The following is a 25,331-nucleotide window of genomic DNA, read 5'->3' as shown; positions in this document are numbered from 1 at the left end:
GGACTGTGTTTATGTGAGTAGAGACAAATGAATCTGGCAAAACTGAATAAGAGAGGTTTCTGCTCTATTTCCTAACAATCTTAGACTTGTCACCTAACACTAGTACTTTCTTGCTATTTAGTGATTTATAGAGTATGCTTCACAGTTGTTTTCACCACAATCCTCTGAGAATTAACTCAGAGAAGACTTTATATATAAATATATATAATTATATATATAATTTTCATATTCCAGAATTAGAAGTACTTTGAATAAATATCCACATTTCAAAATGATTAAACAGAAATAATAGAGAAATTAACTAGTTTTGTCATTTTCACACAATTAAAAATGGTTAAGACTAGAATTAATGCGTATCTTTTTATGATGCCTGAGCTTTATCCAGGATTATACAGACAACTTACATACAATTTAGTCTACTTATTAAGAATTCATATTATATTATAGAATCAAAACCCGTGCATTTGTTTTGACCATAAGCAAGGTTACTTGACTTCCCTACGTCCTATTCTCTTCGTTGTTTTTTTTTTATTAGTGAATCACTGTGAAGTACAGTTACAGGCTTACAAACTTTCGTATTTGCATTTCAGTCATACAATGATCAAGTACCCATCTCTCCACCAGTGCCCATTTTCTACCACCAATGGTTCCAGCATCCCTCCTACTACCCCCACATCGCCTCGCCTCTATTCTCTTCTTTAATATAATGCTCCTTTTATTAAAATCATCCTTCAAGGATGATTTTTGAGGACTAAGATGAAGCTTGTTCAGACGAGCCTCACTCATGAAGGAACCAGCAGAGGAACCCAGGTGTGTGGGACCCCGGGCTGAGACCTCCAAGGCTGCTCGAATAGGGACTGGGCCTCCTCCACCCAGTTTTCCCATTTCCCAGTAGCTAGGCGGTCACACCCAGGGATTGCCCCCTGCTCCGTGTAATCCTGTCAACAGTCAGCATCCAGAGACTTAAAAGCCAGCTCCCGGAAGCATGCGTGGCCATTTTATGGCTGCATGCTACCTTATAGACTACTTCTCTCTGTGGGAGAACCTGGCAAACTACCGGAGTTCCCTGCCCACATCGGAGAGCCTGGCAAGGTTCCCAGGGTATATTAATATGCCAAAATCCGTAACAAGCTGGGTCTCATTCCTCTAACCCTGAAAGAGCCTCCAGTATGGCATCATTGGAAGAATGAGTAGAGAGGTTTCTAAAATCTCAGGGCTTGGATGAATTGAGATGTTACTGAGACGGCTCAAAAAATTCGATGATCAACGGGATGATGATGATGATGATGATGATGAAGATGAAGCATAAAAATTCTTTGTATAGGGTATCAAACACAGTGTGTTTCACACATTAGTTATTGTGTCATTATCAGATTCCAGGCATATCTGAAAGAATAATGTCATTGAGTTGAAATGATTCTTGACAAAGCCTTGTTCATTTGATTCATGTGTCTCTTGTCATAGTTCTAAGATAATATTTTTTACCAGCATTACGTTATACTTTCAATATGCCTTGTGCATTTATTCAAGTTAATATAAACTTAATCTCTTAACTACTGTATATATACACACATATATAATATATACACATACTATATATACCTACATATACATACATATATATATATATATATATATATATATATATAGCTGTAGCTAGGTTCCAGTGGTCTTCAGCTGCCGGGAGCTCTGCTCGGGGTAGGGAGGGAAGCTGAAGCCCATCCCCTCCAAGGGGCCCCAGAGAAGACAGCCAGGCATGTGGGCAAGAGACTCTCTGCCACTAGAACCTAGCTACAGTCATGCTCGAGGCCCCTCTCCACACATTCGGACAGGCCTCATGCATGACAATAGTGGCAGAGGAACCCAAGTGTGTGTAATCCCATCAATGGCCAACATCCAGAGAGAGACTTAAAAGAAGCTCTCAGAAGAGAGTGATGCAGAGAGTCTCTTGCCCGCATGCCTGGCTATCTTCCCCAGGGCTTCTTGGAGGGGATGGGCTCCAGCTTTCCTCCCACCTCGAGCAGATCTCCTGGCAGCCGAAGACCACTGGAACCTAGCTACAGCCATGCTCTAGGCCCCTCTCCACACGTTCGGACAGGCCTAGTGCATAAAGGTACCGGCAGAGGAACCCAGGTGTGTGTAATCCCATCAATGGCCAACATCCAGAGAGAGACTTAAAAGCAAGCTCTCAGAAGCGTGCGGCCACAAAGTGGCCGTGTGACATCTTGTAGCCTACTTCTCCCTCTGGCAATCTTTTGAGAGTTTCCTGCCCACATGGGACAGCCTTGCAAGCTTTCGATGGTATATTCATATGCTAAATCCAGTAACATGCTGGATCTCATTCCCCTGACCCTGAAAGAGCCCCCAGTGTGACACCATTGGGAGGGCCAAGTCGAGATAGACTTCTAAGATCTCAGGGAAAGGACAAAATGAGAGGTTACTGAGCCTGCCTGAGAAATCAGTGATTAATGGGATTTCATGATCGTGATATATATATATATACATATATATCTAATGTATATATCTAATGTATATATAATGGAAGGGATTTGAATCACACCTGGAACTTCTCAGGGGCTATTCTTGGCTCTGTGCTTAAGGGTCACTCCTGGTAGTACTTGGGAACCATAAGTGGTACCAAGATCCATATATGCCTTACTGCCTGTACCATGTATCTATACCTTTATCTAATGTTTTACTTTATGTATTAATTATTATAGATATTTCCCCAAATCTCCAAAACTTTTCCTCGAAAAACCTCTGTCTCTCACTTGTCCTCTCTGTTTCTTTCTCTCTTTCTCTTTCCCCCTTCTCCTTGTCCTTCCCGTTTCTGATAACTATTTGTTTCTCTGGTGATTTTAGGACATTTAAAAATCATGTTATATTCTATCTTTTAGTGAAGGTGAATACATTTTTTAATTTTAAAAATAATGTTTTCTTCTCTTTTCAAAAATCATGAGTTTCCTAACATTACTCTTAAAAATTAATTGTTGGGGGGCTGGAGTGAAAGCACAGCGGGTAGGGCATTTGCCTTGCATACAGCCGACCGACCCAGGTTCGATTCCCAGCATCCCATATGGTCCCCTGAGCACCGCCGGTGTAATTCCTGAGGGCAGAGCCAGAAGTAACACCTGTGCATCGCCAGGTGTGACCCCCCCAAAAAAGCAAAAAAAAAATCAATTGTTGGTTAGTGCTTCACAGTTAAAGTTTTCATGTCTTCCAAATCCAATTTAATTAGATTTGGATAACATCTTAGCTTAGAAATCAATATACAAAAAATTAAGGGTATCTGTAAACTAGGATCGAGAACTTACATCTCTTTTTTGCAAACTTCCAAATGATAATATGTAACTTTCTTTATGAATTTAGAAAAAAATTTATATGCAGTTCTATGTCTCTGTAATGAGGCTGGAGATATTTTCTATCATATTGTATCTCAATATTTATATATTTGCCACTTAAAATGTTATTATTTTTCATGTCACTACATTTTTCTTTAATGAATAGATAGGTATATATATTAACAGTGTTAAATATTAATTGTTAAATGTATTTTAATATTTTACATGTATAAATATGTACATATGAATTACATGTATAATTTATGTTTGTATTTATAAATATTATTTCTGGTTAAGAAACACAAAAACTGTTATAGATTTTATAAGTAGCCCCAGTGTGCAAGCATACAAGACCCCCAGATTTCAGTCAGATATTCAATCAGATATGTCTGGGTTTCAATGTGAGGGCCCAAACATATTTTACTGATGTTGGAGTGGTAGATCAACAATTAAGATGCTTGTCTTGCACACAGCAAGCTCAGGTTTGATACCTGCATCCCATATGTCCCTTGAGCACTGAAAGGAGTAATTCTTGAGTGTAGAACCAGGAGAAATCTCTGAGCATTTCCATATGTGGCCCCCAAACAAAAAGCAAACAAATAAACACAAATACCAAAGATATGGTATAAAGGCCCTGAAGTGTTGTGGATTACATGGTCTACTCCAGCAGTGCATGAAGGCCCCCAAGGCCAAACACAGTGGTACTTGGAAGAGCATTGCAGTTCTCATGCCCTTAATCCATGAACTCTCTCTTTCCCTCTGTCAATTCATTCTTAGATATTCATTCATTCATTCATTCACTCACTCACTCATAGAGCAACCTCTTGTTTTTGTATTAAATATTAAACTTTTAAGTAAATGATGTTAGAAATAAACTTTTAAGTCTAACTCTACATTGGAACTCCTTTATGCTTGAAGTAAAAACTCAAGTAATATGAATATGTGAGAGAGGTATGTTTAATAAGATTGTTAAAAATATATAGTGTTTTATATTTTAGAAGAAACATCTAAAGTTAAAAAGATGAAATTAAAATTTTAACAATTTTTTATTAAAATGCTTGAAAAAATCTCAAAAATTTTATTATCATGCTGTCACAGGAATACAAAAAATGTTCGGACTCAAAATCTTCATCTTAGAAGGAATATCCTTTTGAATATAATAGAGACATAAAGAAACTTTCACAAGGTAATATACCTAAGAGTAGAGCTAGGTTTTAATATGGATCTATTTAATATTAATTTTTAGAATACACGAAATTACAATCCATATGCCAACTCTTTAGTCAACTAACTTTATAAAAACTTTCCAACTAACTTTAGCAAATACTAAATTTTTGGAAATAAATATTTGTGAATTAAATGGATATCTCTCGGGTAAATTTTTCTTCTGTCGTTTCATATGTCAATATTGTTAGCTGAAAAGCATATAATTTAATGATGGAAATAGAGTACTGTAGCACTGACATCCCGTTAATCATCAATTTACTCGAGCAGGCGCCAGTAGCGTCTCCATTTGTGCCAGCCCTGAGATTTTAGTATTGTAAAGTTTATGCCCTCTCTCCATGGATGCGGCACGCCGGCTGGATGTCCTTGGGCATGATGGTGTCACGCTTGGCGTGGCTTATGCAAAAGTTGGTGTCCTCAAAGAGCCCACCAGGTAGGCCTCACACGCCTCCGGATGGCCGAGCTCTGGAAGCACAGTTCAGTCTTGAAGTCCTGCGCTATCTTGCACACCAGCCACTGGGACGGCAGCTTGCAGAGGAGCAGCAGCTCGGTGGACGTCTGCTAGCGGCGGATCTCGCACCGCGCCACAATGTGGGCCGGTAGCCGTGCGGCTTCTTCAGTCTGCTTAGTACGAGTTCTCCCCAACTCAGCTGGAGACTCCTTCAGGGTTAGGGAAATGAGACCCATTTTTGCTAGTGTTGTTGGCATATTTAGTACGTCACGGGTAGCTTGCTAGTTTCTTCTGTACAGGCGGGATACCCTCAGTACCTGTAGATGGAAATATATTTAGGCAAAATACTTTTTAAATGTTGTTTATTCTTGGGCCACACCCAGTAATACTCAGGGATTACTTCTGATCATGACCTCAAGGGTCACTCCTGGCAGATTCAGGCAAACAGTGTACGATTCTGGGGACCTAACCTGCATCAGCTGTGTGCATGGCTAGCACCAGCTGTACTACATCTTCAGTAGCCTCACTTTCTAACTTTTAAATTACTGATATTAGATTGTTGTTAAGTGACTTCAAGGTGAAACATTTGGATAAATTTTGAGCAACACTATCAATCTATTTATGAGCTAATGATAACATCATTGACAATTTGAAAATTTTATTTTTCTCTGCATTATTGGCTTCTCTTCGATCTGGTTGTGGTTTCCTTTATGTTTTACTAGCAGCAAATTTTATTTTAATTTTTTAACTTTTTTTATTGAGTCACTATGAGATAGACCCTTGCAAAACTATTCATGAATGGATTTCAGTCATACAGTATTTCAACACCCGGCCTTCACCATTGTACATTTCCCAGCACCAGTGTCCCCTGGTTCCCTCCCATCACCCCCCCACCCCCATCCCCACCTGCCCCTATGGCAGGAGCTTTTATTCGCTGTCTCTCTTTCTCTCTTTCCCTCTAGCTCTCTCTCTGTTTCTATTTCTCTCTCCTTTTGGGCATCGTGATCTGTAATATTGATGCTGGGATGTTATCAAGAATTTCCCTTTACCTAATTTTAACCATCAGATCTTGTCCAGCGTGATCATTCCCAGCTATTATTGTCATACCCTCAGACACCACACACTTGTGATTAGTTCCAACCATTGACCAGTCCTCCTAACCCCTGATTTTTCTGGTCATGGATATTAGTCTTCAAATATATATATGTATATATGTATATATGTATCACACATCTATGTATATCACAAATGAACGCAATAATTCTATATCTGTCCCTCTCCTTCTGACTCATTTCACTTTCACTCAGCATGATACTTTCCATGTCCATCCATTGACAGGCATATTTCATGGCTTCATTATTCCTAAAGTTGCATAGTATTCCATTGTGTAGATGTGCCATATATTTTTTATTCATTCATCTGTTCTTGGACACTCGGGTTGTTTCCAGATTCTATCTATGGTGAATAGTGCTATAATAAAAATAGGAGTGCAGATGATGTTCCTGTTGTGTGTTTCTGGGATCCCAGTATATATTCTCAGAAGTGGTGTTGCTGGGTCAAATGGGAGCTCAATTTATAGTTTTTTGAGAAACATCCATATTGTTTTCCAAAAAGAATTGTTCAGTTAGCATTCCTATCAATAATGAAGGAGAGTCCCTTTCTCCCCACATCCATGCCAGCACTGGTTGCTCTTGTTCTTTTGGATGTGTGCCAGTTTCTGTGGTGTGAGATGATATCTAATTGTTTTTATCTGCATCTCCCTGATGATTAGTGACAAATCGCATTTTTTCATGTGCCTTTTGATCATTCAAATTTCTTCTTTGATAAAGTTTCTGTTCATTTCATCGACCCATTTTATTATGGGATTGGATGTTTTTCTTGTAGAGTTCAACCAGTGCATTGTATATCTTTGCTATTAACCACTTATTGAAGGGTATTGGGTGAATATTCTTTCCCATTCTGAAGGCTGTCTTTGTATCCTGGTAGTCACCTTTTAGGTGTTTCTCTTCAGGTGCAGAAGCTTCTTAGTTTAAGATAGTCCCATCTGTTTATTTTTGCTTCCACTTGCTTGATCAGTGGCATTTCATCTTTGAAGATACCTTTAGCTTTGATATTGTGGAGGATTTTGCTGACCTTTTCTTCAATGAACCATATGGATTCTGGTCTGATGTTGAGATCTTAAATCCATTTTGATTTGACTTTTGTAGCAGCAGATTTTAATGGGCATACATCACTACCTATTTTTATGCCATGTCTCTTTGAATTGTCCTTGTAGATCTTATTCTTTTAGATAGTACTATGAATTATTCCCAGCAGAAAAAAATAGTAAACCAAAAATTACAAATAAGGGTGCAATTACACATACGCAACGTATCAGATGGAAATGGGTTCAACTAGCAGGTCTTCCATTCAATCACTGAGAAATCATGTCTGTAAATGAGTGATAAATGGTGAGGCTTAGTAAACCTAGTTTATTTTTAATAAACAGAGCTATTGCATTATTTTCACCATGAGCTAGCATTCATAAGGTATTACATAAAGAAGCCGTGTAAAGAGATGAAGAAAAAATACCAAAGTTAAGGCGCTTTTCTTGCATACAGCTGTTCAGGACTCCATCTCTGGTATCCCATATGGTCTACCAAGACTGCAAAGAGTGATCCCTAAGCAGAGGGCCAGAAGTAAACCCTGTACGCTATCTCATGTGACCCCAAAACAAAATCGAACTGAAAGTTGTATTCAATCCATTGGTGATCTGGAAAGGATTCAGTGTGAAATATCTTTTAATATCTAATAAAACACTATTTTGTCACTGAACAATTTTCATCATCTGGACATGTATTCTGAATGTACAGATGAAAGCAGGCAACTCAAGAGTAGCCCTCTTAGACTCTGTAGTCACCTTTGATTATTGTTTTGCATGCAACTGACCACAGTCTGTCCCTGACACTGCATATGGTCCCCCTCCAGGAAAGTTCACTGAGCATAGAGTCAGGAGTAAGCCCTGAGCACTGTCCTGTGTGACCAAAAAACCCAAACTACAGTAACGTCAGACTATATTGGAAAGTTGTCCATTCTAGTATTGTTTTGTCTCTTTTCAGGTGGGGAAGGCATGTATTTCCAGAAAGAAAACTTGCAGATTTCTGAAGCTGGTACAACAATGCTATTAACATTCAGAGCCCTTAACAACTGAATAAATATTCATAGCATCTCTGTTTTCTTTTACTAGGTGCCTCCCATACTTCTTGATAAGCAATTCTCTGAATTCACTCCGGATATTACACCAATCATTTTGGCAGCCCATACAAATAATTATGAGATAATAAAACTTTTAGTCCAGAAAGGAGTCTCTGTACCCAGACCTCATGAAGTCCGCTGTAACTGTGTTGAGTGTGTCTCCAGTTCTGATGTGGACAGTCTTCGTCACTCACGCTCCCGACTGAATATCTACAAGGCTTTGGCCAGTCCATCGCTTATAGCACTATCAAGTGAAGATCCTTTTCTTACAGCCTTTCAGTTGAGTTGGGAGCTCCAAGAACTTAGTAAAGTGGAAAATGAATTCAAGTCAGAATATGAGGAGCTGTCAAGGCAGTGCAAACAGTTTGCTAAGGACCTACTGGATCAGACAAGAAGTTCCAGAGAACTGGAAATCATTCTTAATTACCGAGATGACAATAGTCTCATAGAAGAGCAAAGTGGAAATGATCTTGCAAGACTGAAACTGGCAATCAAATACCGTCAAAAAGAGGTGAGTGTTGCCAAAGTTTATCCATCAACATGCCATAGCATTTCATCACAGTGGAGAAACTTCTGAAATTCTTTTCAGGTTTGGAGCATTTTATATTTGACTGTAAGTGGATGCTCATTAGTACTTTTGCTACATTAATAATAATGAATCACAGTTTAGGTGATAATAGTTTAATAGCTGTTTGTGTTTGGGATATCTGTGTTAAAACAAACATATTTATCATGGAATAGTGGGAAAACAGTGATTTTTTTCTAATATCCAGACTGAGAATTCTCATTCTGTCATCTGTAGGTCCAACTGAGATGGAGAATCATAGATATCTCTAAACTTCATTTGTCCCTTCTACTTGAGGAGTTAATATTTATAATATTTAATTACATGAGTAATTATACAGTTTTTTATGAATATGTAAAATGTGTTACTGCATATGAAGAGTTTCAGTAAATCATAATATATAATACAATATATCATTAGTAATTATTAATAAGGTAAAAATAATTTAACAAAAGCATAAAGAGCTAAGTCTTCTCTTGTCTGGCTTTGTTTCTTATTTAACAAGATTAAGAACTTAAAAAATATAAATGCAGATAACAAATTTCTCATAGATTCTGTTTATGTCTCTTTAAAATCTGTTCATAGATTTTAAAGTATTACATAAACAAACTCAGATATAGTATATTTCTCTTCCAGCATAATTGTCTTGTGTTTCAAATCTGAATGGTTCTTAAAAAATATTTCTTCTATATTTAGAAAATGTTGGTCTCTGTTCACAAATAAAAAATGATAGTGGTCTACTCCAGGATAGCAATTGAAAAGAAACTATATAATATATATTTCCACAGAAAGATAAAAAGACTTCTTAATAATAAAAGTCTTCAGTTTCTTTTCAACTTGTCCCAGATTATTCCATTTTTCTGTGGTGGTCTTATTTATTGCTACTTACTAAATATTCAAAATTCAAATACCTGAAATTGATTTCTCATGTTTTTCTTGAAGTTATTTGGTTAGTTGTTATGGGAAATTGAAATTTGTTTTAAAAAAATGTGCATTTCCCCCTCATAGTAGATAAGAAAACATCTGTTGCTTGCATCCCCTCTGATTCAATCAAAGATGATGGTTTGAGCCATGCAAAAACTACTAACTCATTCTCTTAGGTTCTCATGTGCTGGAATCAGTCTAATTTAAAGGGAGTAGAATAATTTAAACAAATAACTGTAGATAAAATAATGAAAAATTATTATGTTTTAAAACTTCAATATAAAGTTAAAATTAATTGAATGCATGTATAAAGACTTATAAAGATTGATATTGACTTATATTCTATGTTGAATTTTCTTAAATATTCATTACTCTACAAAATTATACTTTATTTTATTTGGGGGGAGAAAAAGTAAAGGTATTATTAACACAATGATTAGGGTATTTACACTCAGCGTTCACATTATATTATGAATAATTAGTAAAATGGAATCTCTAAGATTTTCAGTACTTGGAATAAAACAGTAGTTTGCTATATTCACTTGGTGCATTTGTGTTCTTCTGAAGTCAGTGAAAGAACTTATCTCTATTTTATACCTATACTAATTATGATCTCATATCATAATTGGTTCCATTTTGGTTTTGTTCATTTTTAACCACTAAAAATGTTCTTTCTCAATAAACTTTTTTCCCTTCACTTAGACAGTTTTGTATATTTCATAATTACACAAAGCAATCTCAAATTTTAAGTCCTATTAGACAGATAATCACGAATTAGTGACTATCTTTAGTTATAAATAATTAGTCCTTAGTAATATATACCAGAATCAAAGCAATGGGACATAGTTGAAGATTTCTAACAGAACCTTCTGTTTCTATATGCTTGTTAATTTGGAGCACCTCTACCTTAAAACTTATTGTCATCCTGCCTATTAGTTAAAAATGAGGCATGACTGAAGACATTTCTTAGACAAGGAACTTATCCTTTCAACCCAGCAGTTTCACATCTACAGAATTTATACCACATTCAATTACTTTCATGCTCTAATTCCTGTAATATATGTATGATCATTAAATGTGTTTGGATATCTTGATGCAACGCTTAAGTGTTTTTACAAATGAGACTACCTAATTTGATTTCACGTGGTAACATTCTCAAATAACTAATTCAAAAGTCAAGAAGTTTAGATTCCAGATAATAACAAAAGTAGGGAAATCTATTATTTTTCATAAAAAATTACAATTCATTTGTTATGGTTCTTCAGTTTAAAATGAAAAAATGTCCCTATAGAGTCAACAGTAGGTTTTAAATTTACTTTTCACTTTCATACAGATACATCAACAATCTTGCAGTATTAACTTTAAACATTGCCAAGTTGGGTTCTATCTTATGGAGGTATATATAAAAAGTAGAAAGAAAAATCAACGCATAAATAACCCTCTACTGATTTTTTATTGTGTCTTGGAGAGATGAGAGAAAGGTGAAGAGATTTCTTTCACTCAGAAGGCATGCATAAAATGAAAATATTCCAGATATAGCATGCTTGTGGTTCCTATTGATTTTGTTGCTTTATTAATTAAAAACCTTTGATATGAAAGAATGAAAAAATACATTTAAAAAAAACAGACTCAGGAATGTGGCATGAGAACACTGATGGATGACAGAGCAGTCAAGCAGCAAAGCTAAACAAAGGAGATACTGTGTTCTTAAGATTGCCTAAGGCTGGACATACCTCGATCTCATAGTCCTTATATTGTTTTATAAAGTCTCTGCCAATAAATTCATCTTGACAAAATGTTTTTTTATCAGATTTCAGCAAAAATGAGACAATAAATAAATTTGAACTTGCTACAGTATGTATTTCATATTAAAAACAAATTGAGAATGCCTCTTGAGTTCTACTTTTGCCCCCCAATTTCCTGATAAGTCTTTCTACAGGTCCATAATTTGATAGATATTACTCTGTGCTATTAAAAGTCACTGAAGGCAGCTAGAGTCTTCTGTTTTCGTTATTTTTAAACTGTCATTCTTTAAGAATGGACCTACTAAAATCATATCAAGGAATCCTACAATGGTAATGTAAATAATTCTTTTAGATCAAGTGACTGTTTTAGCCATCAAGAGTCTTGTGCTTACACCTTCCTTTTCACTCCTTGCCCGAGAACAGATGACTGGTTAAAGAAACTTTGGTCCATCTACACAATGGAATACTATGCAGCTGTCAGAAAGGATGAAGTCATGAATTTTGCATATAAGTGGATCAGCATGAAAAGTATCATACTAAGTGAAATGAGTCAGAAAGAAAGAGACAGACAGAAAAATCGTACTCATTTGTGGAATATAAAACAACAGAATGGGAGACTAACACCCAAGGATAGTAGCATTAAGTACCAGGAGGCCTGATCCACGGCTTGGAAGCTGACCTCACATGCTGGGGGAGAGAGCAACTCAGGTAGAGAAGGGAACACCAACTAATGTGTAGTAGAGGATCCACTTGGGATGGTAGAGGTGGGTTGAAAGCAGACTATAGATTCAACATGATAGCCACCCAGTACCTCCATTGCAAATCACAAAACCCAAAAGGAGAGAGAGAACTGTCACGGTGAAGGGGAGGGGTACGTGCGGAGGCGGGGAAGACAGCATGGGGGGAGGGACTCTGGGGGCCATCGGTGGAGGAGAATGGGCACTGGTGGAGGGATGGATACTCGAATATTGTATAACTGTAACACAGGCACGAAACTGTGTAGCTGCACCCTCACGATGACTCATTAATGTAAATCAATCAATCAATCAATAAAAATCCTTATACACGTTAAAAAAAGCTTAGAACAAAGCTTCCAGCTATAGGGCAGTCCTCCTGGCCCTTGTATCTACTGTCCTCTCAGTGTCTGTGTTGCAAGCCATAATGCCCAAAAGTAGAGAGAGATTATGGGGAATACTGTCTGCCATGGAGGCAGGGGGTGGGTGGGAAAGGGGGGTATACCGGGGATATTGGTGGTGGGGAATGTGCACTGGTGGGGGGATGGATGTTTGATCATTGTATGATTGTAACCCAAACATGAAAGTTTATAACTATCTCACAGTGATTCAAAAAAATTTAAAAACAAAATAATTAGAGAAAAAAGGAGTTTAGAACAAAGATCCCATGTTTTCTTTCACCTGGTAAATTTTGCATCAAAGCATGTAAAATTTGAGTGGGAAATAACTTATACTATGGAAATTTTGTCTCACAGACATTAAATGTCTATTATGGAAGAATAGCAAAGCAGATAGACCTAGAAAGAAAAAATGAGAAAAGACATATAGTGTTCCCTTCTATTAATAAGATTTTTATGCTGAATTAGTTATCAGAGTTATTCATGTAACTACAGGAGGCAATTTGATTTGGTTCTCTTTTGTCTTTTGCTTACAAATTAGCCCTTGCTTTTATTTAACACATACTAGGTTATTTGGGTGATATTTGGAGTTACTTACCACATTTGTTTTCATTTTCTGTCTTCTCTGTTTCGAACAGTTTTAAGTTGGTGCTCTTCAAATTTTTCTAAAATATTAATTTTCTTTGAGAAGCCTTACTTTAGGCTATCTATTCCAAGTTAAAATTGATGATTTATTTTCATTTCTCTCCATACTACTGAGGTACTTTACTTGTTTTCTTCTTCTTTTTTTTTTGAAGGGGACATGAGGTTGGGCCACACCCAGATGTGCTCAGGGCTTACTCCTGGTTTATTATTTCCAGTGAGGATTGATGTTGTGAGCAAACTAAGTAAATAAATACTAAGAATACCTCCAATACTATCTCTTCAGCACTGTTTTCCATTTAAAAACATGAAACTAGGAATAATTTTTGCAGTTGTGGTACTGTAAACACCATGTCTTTTGGAACTTCTCAGTTTGGTGAGTGTAAATGTGGAGATGTGTGAAGCATATTTCACTGAGGTGAAGTCCAAATGTCACAACACTTCTCATGCAGACACTGTTTAATTGAAAGTGTCATTTTCATCTTTACAAACATCCAACTGCACTACTTACAGCTTCATATTCAGCAAAAAAAGTAATATTTATAGTCTACTTCTACATTATTTTATTCCTCTGGACCTTTTAACCCTGGTACTTCTTGATATATTATGATGCCTATCCATTTTCACTTTGGCCCCCTGTTGGGTTTCACCTGTCTTATACTGAAATCACCTTGGAGATTTTTTTAAACTCTAGTGCTACTGCTGTTTTACCCAGAATCCAGATCTATCTGAGCACCAAGTGATTGTGGTATTTTTTAAAGACTATCTAATAAACTAAAAAGCAGTCAAGATTCATGCAACTTTAATTTTACTATCAAGATTGAATCAAGGGTTTAAAATTTAGTATATGATCCTGACTTCTCAAGAAGTGATTATAGAGGTTTTCTAGCCCTGAGCACAGAGCCAACAATAACCTCCGAGCATAGCTGAATGTGTCCCAAACAGAGTGTTCAAGTCCGATTTAGAAAGAGAGAACATTAAATAAAATGGGGAGAAGAGATGAATTAACAAAGAGGATATAGGAACGATCAATAAGCATATGAAAAGTGTTCATCATCACTTTGTGTCAGGGAGACACAAGCCAAAATGATAATAAGGTATTACCTGACACCAATGAGAATGGCATATATCAAAGAAAAATAAACCCTAAACTTGGAAATAACAAGTCTTGGCATGAGATTGGTATGGATTTGGTGGCAAAGAAACCCTTATTTACTGTTGGTGGATTGTTCCCTGGTCCAGACTCTAAACACCATGGAGATTTCTCAAATCAGTAAAAATGTAGTTCTCATATGATTCATCTATTGTATTTCTAGGCATCTACCTCTAAAACACAAATACATTAATTCAAAAAGATACATGAACACCTGGGTTCATTACAGAACTTAATACAACTGCTAGAATATAGAAACAACTTGAATGTTGGCAACAGATGAGTGGATAAAGAAGTTGCAGTATGTATACACAATGGAATACTATGCCGCCTCAATAAAAAAATAAAACCATGCAGCTCGAAGAAAGTTTAATGGAATTGGATAGTATCATGAAGGGACATTAGCCAGAAAAAATAGCAGATACCAGATGATTTTACTCCTCTGTAGTATATATAAGCAAATAAGACATGGATATTGATGGTATTAATGGGTAATACACCTTAGGTACTCTGAGATATACCTAAAAATACCAGATTTTTAGATGGGCTGGAAGTAACACAAGGGCATAGATGCAAGTATAGAGCATGTTGGTCATGGTAAAGTGAAGTAACAATGTACACCAAACCACAATTTTTAGTCATAAAAGGTAGGGTAATAGATGTGGGTGGAAGGAAGGTCAAACCAGAAGAAGTAAGGATGGGGTGGAAGGTCAGGGACTTTGGTGACTGTGATATGCAGTAATTTTGTATAGCAATACTATAAACTTAAACACTGTTATAATATTATTGCCTAAATGATATATATAAAATACAATGCACTGCAATACAATAGAATAAGGGAGTAAAACAAGGCAGAGAGATAGAACAGGCTGTAAGGAACTGCCTTGCACATAGATTCTGACCCTTGTTCCATCCCCAGCACTGTGTATAGTCTCCCTGAGCACAGAGTTAAGAGTAAGTACTGAGCTATCACCAGATGTGACCCCCAAACAAAATACAAAACAAAGTGCTCATAGATCTGAAAATGGAGAGACCATGCATTATTGAGTGATTTAAGACTATAAGTAGATGGGAGAAAGAGCTACTGTATTTGTGTTTCTCTGTCACAAAAACATCTCATCTTTATTTTTCATATCACAGCCTTACCTTTGCTCCAGTGATTTTATGGCCATGAACAAAAGAAAAATATGTTTTCATTGTTATCAACCATGAAAAAGAATAGGGCTAAAATCAAATAGTAGTGCTAGTTCAAAGGTCTTATGTTGGCAAATCAGAAAGCACAAGACAAAATATAGGTCAAAATTTATCCCAATGTGATGTTTATACAACAATAGAATGGGCAAAGAAGGGTAGAATTGCAAAAATTCGGGTTGGTTATAGACTGCGTTTCTTACACTGACTTTAGTCAAAATAACCTTAGTAATAGAGAAGAAATATAAAATGCACATCTCCTTATATGTATTTATACTAGGATATATTTATGCTCACAGTATATACAGGATATATTTATGCTCACATAATATACAGGATATATTTATGTTCACATATTTATGCCTAACTGGAAGTTAATTCTTGCCTGTAATTAATAATTTTTAAAAATTAACTAAAAGTTTATAAGACAGAGCCTCGAACATAAGATGGACTCTGAACATCTTTTATAGTAAAACTTAACTCATGTCTATGTGATTGACATAAATATTATATTAGAGGCACAAAGGCTATGAAGTGTACAAAATTCTGTTTTGCTTCTAAACAGGTATGTGGAATTATTGTCCTGAGTTTCTGTTTTATCATTTTAAAAATAGAAAAAAATACTGAGTTTCTCATAGGTTAGTAGTTAAGTGCATGACAAATCAAATCCAGAAGTTAGCATATTTTGTATATTTGCCTATAGAAGTATAACTATTCAAATTAGTTCTTAACAGTTATTAGCATTGTTTTATTAATCTATCATGGACTTTTAGTATGAAAGAGTAAAGCATTCTGCAGGAAAGTTTCTTTATACAGAAAAATGCTGTATACCATTCTATGTACACTACAGAGCAGCAGTAGTTAGCTTCATCATTAAACATTTTAACATTTGTAATGAATATTCACCTGTGCCTCCTGGGTTGCATTACATATTTGAATATTAAAGTAAGTTATTTCTTCTAACACTCTATTAGTATAATCAGTACTCTGCATCATTTCTATTAAAGCATACAATCTCAGCAAATTTACAAGTTGTGAAGTTTATTCTGGTGCCTAAGGTTATTCACACTCTATTTGTTCCATTACCAGCTTCCCAAGGAAATTAATACTACATACTACACACTTGATTTGTGCATTCAACTTGCATTTGTAAAATTTTTTAGGTCCTGATTATTTATGCCCTTTGGACCTGAAAGCTACACGTATACACTCCAGAAATACGAATCCATAGCATAATATGCTCATTATATTATATATGTATATGTATACATATATATGTAAAATGGATAGTAAGAGAGAAGGAGAGAGGGGAGAGAGAGAAGGAGAGAAAGCAATACATGTCTTGCTTTTTAGTGGTGGCAGGATGCAATAACTTTGTATGTCAATACCATAAACCTTAATATTATTAAAACCATATAGCCTATACTATAATAAGCAACTATAAAGCTAAAAACACAATAGAATTTTAATAGATAACACTATACAAAGTGATGTAAATAATGATGAAATCTGAAAATGGATTAAAAACAGCATTCCTCTGGCTTAGTTTTCCCACTGACAGTTCTCAGCATGCTCATGAACTGATTTCTGGGCCCCTGTCTGTCTTTTGTGTGCACACACCTGCTGTTGCTAGGCAGAAGCTACAGGGATCAAAGATTCCCTAATGTCTCACCCAGCCCCCTCCTAGGAACCAACCTTTCAGTGCCTGCCACTGTGTAATGGTGGAAGCAAATGCCTGTTTAGGTCTTATCAGCCTAGCTGACAGGTCTATGACAGGCCATTAGGCATTTAATTTAACACTAGGTTTTTAGAGCCTGGAATGCAATCCCCATGGGATTTTTTGCAGCTAATTAAATGACATGTAACTATTTTCTTCTAATTCGTATCTGAAAGTGATTGTTTTTTTCCTTCTGCAACTGAAGTTGCATTTGCTCAAAATATTGTATAAATGGATTATAATAACCTGCACTGAAGAAAAATTATAAATTTGTATTTTATAAACACAAAATAGCAACTTTAAATTAATATAAAATGCAGCTTTTATTTAATGCTGCTTTGAGATAAATTCAAAAGAAAAGGATTAAGCATTTCTGAAAGACATGTTCTTCTATTTACCAGACAAAATTGTTAGGATTCTCAGAATCATCTAATCTTTTCAGTATATTTTTTCATGGACAAAAGTAAAAGCATTTAATTTATAACACTATCTTTAAAAAACCCCACTGTATATTTCCTAAATTAAATTACTTTACTGTGCAAAACTAGTATTTCTAATTTCATGATAATTGTCAGGGGCTGTTTTCTATTATTCAGATGTAACTTTTTTGTTCAGTATTGAAAAATTATTTCTTTTTTTTGCTTTGCAAAAACTTACACATTTAAATCTGAGAGGGCTTTTTTTTTGGTGGAGAGGTCATTATATAATGAACATATATTGTCTGTGTTAAAATTAGAAATGACCAGTTTTTAACTTAATGATTTAACAATTTATGCCAATCCATATATTTTATAGAAATATATCAAAACTCATAAAGTTTTCTTTTGAGAAAAAACTCTGAAGCAGATTCATTGTTGCTATGAATAAATTATCTGGAGATGTTAGGAGACAAAACTGCTCAAATTTCCTTTCATTATATTTTTTACATTTGAGAGGGAATGTTTAAACTCTTCCTTTGACCACATAAGACATATCTTTATATTTTTACTAAGTAGAGGTTAATGTTTGACTTTCAGTAAACAAAAAAGCACAGTTTTTATAGCTTATAAATACCCATGCTATAATTTTGTGCTCTGTGATTCTGAAGCTGTGTGTTTACTGATTGCTTCTAGGTAATGTAGTCTGAAAAAGCAATCACATCAGCAAGGATTATGGTTTTCTTTCCTACCATGCTATTCTTTATTCACCTTCAGCTATAGGGAACACATAATGCTGTGCCCTTTGTATCCTAGGGGCAAACGATACAAAACACACTAAATCCTTCTTCCTACTTGGATTTCTCTTTATAATTATGTGGACTTAAGCAAAACAGTCATCAGCTGCCTGAATGTTAGTGAAAAGTTCTGCATTTTCCTCTTCCATGCACTGCTGCAGATGTATTGTTGTTGTTGCTGTTATTGATTTTTTTCTTTAATTTTTGATTTTTTGGTCATACTCAGTAGTGCTCAGGACTTACTCCTGACTCTGTGCTCAAGGATCTCTCGTGGTTGCTGGCTTGGCTACGTGCAAGGCAAGCAACCTACTACAGTACTATTGCTTTGGCCCCTCTCGGATTCAGTTTTAAGTGATAGGCAGTATTGTTTCTAATTCCAGTGAGTTTTTTCCCCAAATGACTCTGGGACATGTGGTTCTGAACCTCTTTTACTTTTTTGCCCATTTTCTCTTTAGGAGGGAAGCTGCAAATCTCATAGGCAGCTGCTATTGCAGTAAACACAAGTGGAATCAGAGGGGCCTCTGGCCTCTGGCCTCCAGCCACCATAGAAATAGAGATATTCTTTTTCCTTCCAAGTGCTGTCTACAAAATCTAACAGGATATGTTTTTTTGTGCAAAGATGGCAAGCAGAAAAATGAGAAAGCAGCAAGCCATAGGCCCAGACTAGATTTCTTCCAGATGTCTCCTAGAAACTAGAACTGTATTCTGACTTAAATAATAATAGAGTTCATGTGGTATGTGTATGTTTGTGTGTGATAGTACTCAATCATGCAGAAAATGCAGACCATAAATGTAAAAAATAGCATCATAGGTATATTTTATTTACACTGTATGCTACCTCCTTCATTTATATTTCCCTCTCTCTTTTTGTCCCTCCCTCCCTCCATTTTTCCTTTCTTCCCTTCCTCCCTCCCTCCCTTCCTTCTGGGAAGTGCACTCACTTATTAAAGAGAAAGAGACCCATTACTATTTATCACTTACTGATTATTCCCAAGTCAGAGGACATTCTTTCCTCAGATAACTATCTACTTAGTAAAGCTAGAAAGGAAGTAAATATGTCATCACCATGTGAATCGGAGGCCATGGCAGAGTCACCTTCTCCATGTCCAAATATATAGTTCCTGACTTTGCTCATAGGCTTTATGAAAATTATCTGGATATTATAGCAAGTCTTGCAGATGAGTTTCAGTGGAAACCAAGTCACCTAGGCAAATAATTTAGTAAACTGCATTATTGAAAAAACTACTATATGCAGAGGCACAGAGGCAAAAACAGAGATTGAGTCTGTAGCATCCCATTTCCATGTATCCTTCCCATCCATCCACATTCCTGCCCCACAGTCTCTGCTCTAGCATGAACTCTTCTGAGAATGGATAACTTCTTATTCCAGTCTCACCTCCTATGATGTACTTCTCAGTGAAGACCCTAGAATACTCATTCTAATTACTATTCTCTCTCCTAGATGGTATCCTCAGTATTTCCATATATATATATATATATATAGAAATTATATTATATAATTTTAATTATAATTTTAATTATCTTCATGATCCCGATCACAATGCAAAATAATTTTATGTGTCTATCTATCTGACTTCCTCCTCCTCTATCTATGTTATCTTGTTCATCTCAATTATCAAACAAGTCATAGGGCTGTTAAAAAAAACGGCCATAACTTAGGGGAGTGCCAGAAGATGAGACTGGAGAAAAGAAGAGGCCATATAGGACTGGGTTTGGCAGTTCTGAGGGACATAGACTTTTTAAAATCCTACATATTCAATGAACCATGATTCAAATATCTAACAGTATTATCTTCTGTTTAGCAAAGATGAATTCATATGTTTTCTCTCTAAACCTCTTCCTATTTCAGCTGGTGGAGTAGAAGGCACTCCTAATTACTCATGTTAGAAATATGAGTGATTTTTTTTATTGTTTTTATACATATTATCTCCAGAAGCTTGATGGGGTGATCTGAAAGATGATTGCAAATTAAGAGGTGCCATCTAATCACTCATCTGTTGGATCATAGTCTTCTTGGCTGCTTGCCTGACTAATAGAATATAGCATCATTTGATTGATGTAATTCTCAAGACTTGGCTGTATGTTTTACAGCTTCCCCAACTCTATGTAGGAACCTTGAGTTGCTGTATATGAAATCTAGCTGTCTTAAGACCACAATGGAGGGGTAACATAGAGACTCTTCTGCTTGTTGCAACTGGACTGAAACTTCTAACCTTCACGATGATGACTGCAAGAGAAGCCACCCTGTATCTTTGTCCTGACACTATCCTTCCAGACCCTCCTTCAACCAGGCACTGCTGAGAAACTTCTATTGACCACAGAAAACAAATTGCTTTACAATTAAGTTGTGAAGGTAGAGCTTAAAATGCACCTTCAGTCAGTATGAAGGAACCACTAGTTAGATATGCCACAGGACAGCCAATGCCATGGGCAGATGAAGGAGGAACAAGGGCCAGGCTGGTTGGTGATCAGTTGCTCTTTATTCCATTCTCCCCACACTCCTGTTCCACTAAGGGTTTCACTAAGTCCCTCATTCTAGTGTCACACTGCCCCTCATTCCCCGTCATCTCCTCCTGTCTCTCCGCCTCATCTCTCCGTGCTCTGATTCTCAGCCTTAGTCTCTAGTCTCTCAACAACTCCCCAGCATTGGGGGTAGCCATCACACCCTGTCTGGTAGCAAAATCAACATATCAAAAGCCCTTCCTGATTGCCCATTAGGCTAAAGGGTGAAAATACCACCTAGGGGTAATTCTCCTCTCCTTAGTCCAATAACTTAATTAACATCTTGATTAACATCTTAATTCTACTTCTTAATATTAGTGATTTTGTATGGATACAGTAAGAGATACTTCAAGCTCACAGGGTGACTTTCCTGGGGACATCTCACTATAGATCTCAGACTACAGTGCTCAGGCCAGATTAATCTCTCCTAACCCTAGTAGGGTCCTAATCCATCTGTTACTTTTTGAATCATGACAGAATTTGTCCATGACCATGCTCTTAACTTATAGTTAAGTATTGTGGCACTTTGGCCTGGCCCATTTTAATGCCAAGGTAACTCACAGCTTGCCCAGGGTCCATCCAGTCGCTCCTCGGGACCCTGCTTTTGGGGTGCTAGGAAGCAAGGGCCACTGAGGCTTAAATCAAGAGAACAGATGCCCAGGAGTGAATAGCATTTGGAGTCAATTAACTCCCAAATTACAAAAGCATGACATTAGCTGTCTTTCTGTGCCTATACAAAAAGGACATCGCTCTGAATTAACTATGCAAAGGATTTAAGGAGAAGAGAAAAGCAATAGTTACAAGTCAACAGTGTCATATTAGGAGATAAAGGTTATTGGCCAGTTGGGGAAGCAGAGCACAAAGAAGTTACAAGTAAGCACACAGGAATGGAGCAGTGTAATGGGGGTAACCCAACAAACCTAAGCTCCTGTGGCAAGGCAGAAAGGACAAACCAATGTGATCCTACAGTGATATATGTGAGTCATGGAATTGGAGATCTCATAAACTGGTGAAAAAAATTTGGGTAGATATTTTTATATAAGGGAACCCAGAGAACTCAACGGGTTCTCTTTTTGCTGTGTGAATACATGGCAAGAAAATAGATCTCCATTATTTTCTAGCCCTAATCTTAATACTATTTGAGGGTCTTAGACTTATTTGTCTCACTCACCCAGTTTCTCTGCCATCATTACTCCAATTTTGTTTCATGTAAGTTCACATTATGTCATGGGGAAATGGTGGAGGGATTTTGAAATTCTGGTAGTGGGATTGGTGTAGTACTCTGCAAATATAAAATCTTTACTAGGGTATAATAAATAATACTATTACTTTATTGTGAGAAAATGTATACAGTAGAGAGTCCGCTTTCTTAACTTTTTTTTTTTGGCTTTTTGGGTCACACCCAGAGATGCTCACAGGTTATTCCTGGCTCTATACTCAGGAATTACTCCGGGAGGATCACTCTAGATAAGAACTGCATGCTGAAAGTAGATAAAGTAATAAACATGATAACTTGTCTATATCTGTATTGCAAACCATAATTCTCAAGAAGATGGAGGGAGAGAAAAAGAGACAGAGAGAAAGAGAGAGAGTGCGCGCTAGAAGAAAAGTGACTGCCATCGAGGCAGGCTGTATGTGATGGTACTACAGGGCTTGTGAGGGAGGTAACAGGAGGGAAACTGAGGACATTGGTCATGGGAAATGTACACTGGTAGAAGAATGGGTATTGGAACATTGCATGACTGAAACCAGCTCATGAACACCTTTGTTAATGTGTATCTCATGGTGATTCAGTTTGAAAAAAAATCATTGATTGAAACTCTGTGTCAGTTCTTGTTAAAATATACAGAGCATAATTAACTTGTTCTTACTAACATTGAGCTTTAAAACAAACATTAAATGGATATTTCAGTTTAAGCTTCAAGGTTTAGATTTTCCCTTCCCGATGGTTGTTTCAGCATTGTATAACTGAGACCTAAGCCTGAAAGCATTGTAATCTTCCACACGGTGATTTAATAAAATAAAATTTAAAAAATAAATAAATTAATTTAAAAAAAAAGATTTTCCCTTCCCCCTTTCTCCATTGCCTTTGTCACTGATGTTGTGATTACCAGGGGTCACACAATGGTGGGTTGTGGTGGTCTCACAATTTGACTCTGGTACTTATCAGAAACTGCACATCAGTTGTGATGTGAGGTTTGCATTCCACTCACTGTGCTTGTACGCATGCTTTTGAGGATCAAACTCTGTTGAGACACACATATTCTGATTGTAATGCTTTCTGGTGGTGCTCTCATGCATGCTTGTCAGAGTCACACTTCCTGGCTTTGGTGCTCTTATTTTACGGTTGTGATATTTGCCAGAGACCACATCCATCCGTGTGCTAACACAGAGCTCATTGTGGTGCATCATAGCCAGCACAGTTTTAGGGTCAAACAAGAGATTCCTAGAGATTCTGCTCAATGCGTGCAGTGGTCCAACTGGGCACTGAGCCTAAGACCAGAGGCTCACAAGGCTGCCTGCTAAACCAGTGTCCCACGAGCTTTTTCTAGCCATGTCCCACATATGACCTTGGTTATTTTATGTTGGCCTCTCTATCCTAACATTTGGCCACATAGTCTTATACTGTGTCCCCCATATCCACCCCCCTTTGTGTAATTATCATCTGTGACCACATTGAAATATCCTGAGGATCCTAAAGAGCCCATATGGCCCTTGGCTGAGAATATTTTTCTATACCACTGAGCTATTCTTCCAGGTCCTGAAGTTTAAGATATTGTGAACACATAATAATAGTTACTCTGGTCTATATGAGATTATAGTAGAAATATATCCTTATCATAATTATGAAATTTCTCTTCTCGCTCTTAGTTTCCATTATTCTCACCCCTGATAGTGCAGTTGTCATTTTATATTTACTTTTAGAATCGTTCAGATTCAGCAGTGGAGTAGCTATTATGATATAAGCACTGAAAAATAAAAGCAAGGTTCCAATTCAGGCTATTTCATTATGCATTTAATGTATTGTAAAATGCCAACTTTGGAGTAGGTGACAGAAGAGATGCTAACACTTATGAAATTCTTGATAATTTTAGTTTCTTACAGCAAATATTTTTATTTATTTTTTTTTTTGCTTTTTTTTTTGGGTGACACCCAGCAATGCTCAGGGGTTACTCCTGGCTTTGCACTCAGGAATTACTCCTGGCAGTGCTTGGGGGACCATATGGGATGCCGGGGATCGAACCTGGGTCGGCCGAGTGCAAGGCAAACGCCCTACCCGCTGTGCTATCGCTCCAGCCCCGAGCAGCAAATATTTTTAACTAATCATATTAAATAAACTAATTACTTGCTATCAGTGAAATCACTTAAACAGTGAAAGAAATTTGATGCTGCTTACTTTTGCTCTAATAGTTAATGAAATGCTCCATGATGTTCTCTTGCAAAATATGTCAAAATTTTGTGATGTGTTGACACTTTTAACAATTAGTAATTGAAAATTGTTGGGAAGATTTCTGTGAGCAAATAACTTGGAGACATAGAATTGGTTGGGAGTTTGGGCAGCAATATTTATCATAGATTCTAATTTGATGATTTTCATCCTTTTTACACCTGCAGTGCAGTACCTTTACACTCTATTCTGCTGAACAGAAGTAGTAATGACAGCTGTTGGTCAGTGTTCTTAAACCTTTCTATACCTGAAGATCAGTCCTTGAAAAGGCATTGGCCTAACTGTCTGGGTTATAATGACTTTTAGGTTTACATTTACATGTAAATGTATATTCCAAGAATAAACATATCAAGACTAAAATAGAAAGAACTAGAAAATCTGAACAGGTGAGTTACTTGCAATGTAAAGAGTATCAGTAATAAAAACCTATCAAACAGATTTATAGGACCAGGTAATTTCACCAGTCAGCTTCATTGAATGTTAAAGAATAATTAATATCAAAATTTCTAAAATGCTTATAAAAACAAAGTGCTGGAAGGTCAGAGTACAGTGTGTAGGGCACTTGTCTTGCACACATCTGACCCAGGTTCAGTTTCCAGCAACCCACAGAGTCCCTGGATCCCCACCTGGAGTGGAAAGCCGGGAGTAAGTCCTGAGCACTACCAGGTGTGGCCCCAAGCCAAAAGTAAATAAATAATATGGGAAGGAACACTTTCAAACTTTTATATTTTATATAATTTCCCAATTGAAGTAATTAATATACCATTCTATAATGAACAGATAATAAATCCTGTACCATTTTCAGACAATGAGATACTGTGCAGTGTT

At 36.6% G+C, this 25,331-nt stretch overlaps 1 protein-coding gene across 6 annotated transcripts in view; it reads left to right on the top strand.

The window, feature by feature from the left end:
• TRPC4 (transient receptor potential cation channel subfamily C member 4) overlaps positions 1-25,331 on the top strand; it is a 250,640-nt gene that overhangs the window by 106,537 nt on the left and 118,772 nt on the right. For all 6 annotated transcript variants that reach the window (XM_055120153.1, XM_055120161.1, XM_055120178.1 and 3 more), the window contains exon 3: positions 8,243-8,761. In XM_055120153.1, coding sequence (XP_054976128.1) covers positions 8,243-8,761 — 519 coding nt within the window. The remainder of the gene's footprint in view (positions 1-8,242; positions 8,762-25,331) is intronic.

Source organism: Sorex araneus, chromosome 1 (genome assembly GCF_027595985.1).
Source record: "Sorex araneus isolate mSorAra2 chromosome 1, mSorAra2.pri, whole genome shotgun sequence".
Lineage (NCBI taxonomy): Eukaryota > Metazoa > Chordata > Mammalia > Eulipotyphla > Soricidae > Sorex > Sorex araneus.
This window is presented reverse-complemented; position numbering and strand designations above follow the sequence as displayed.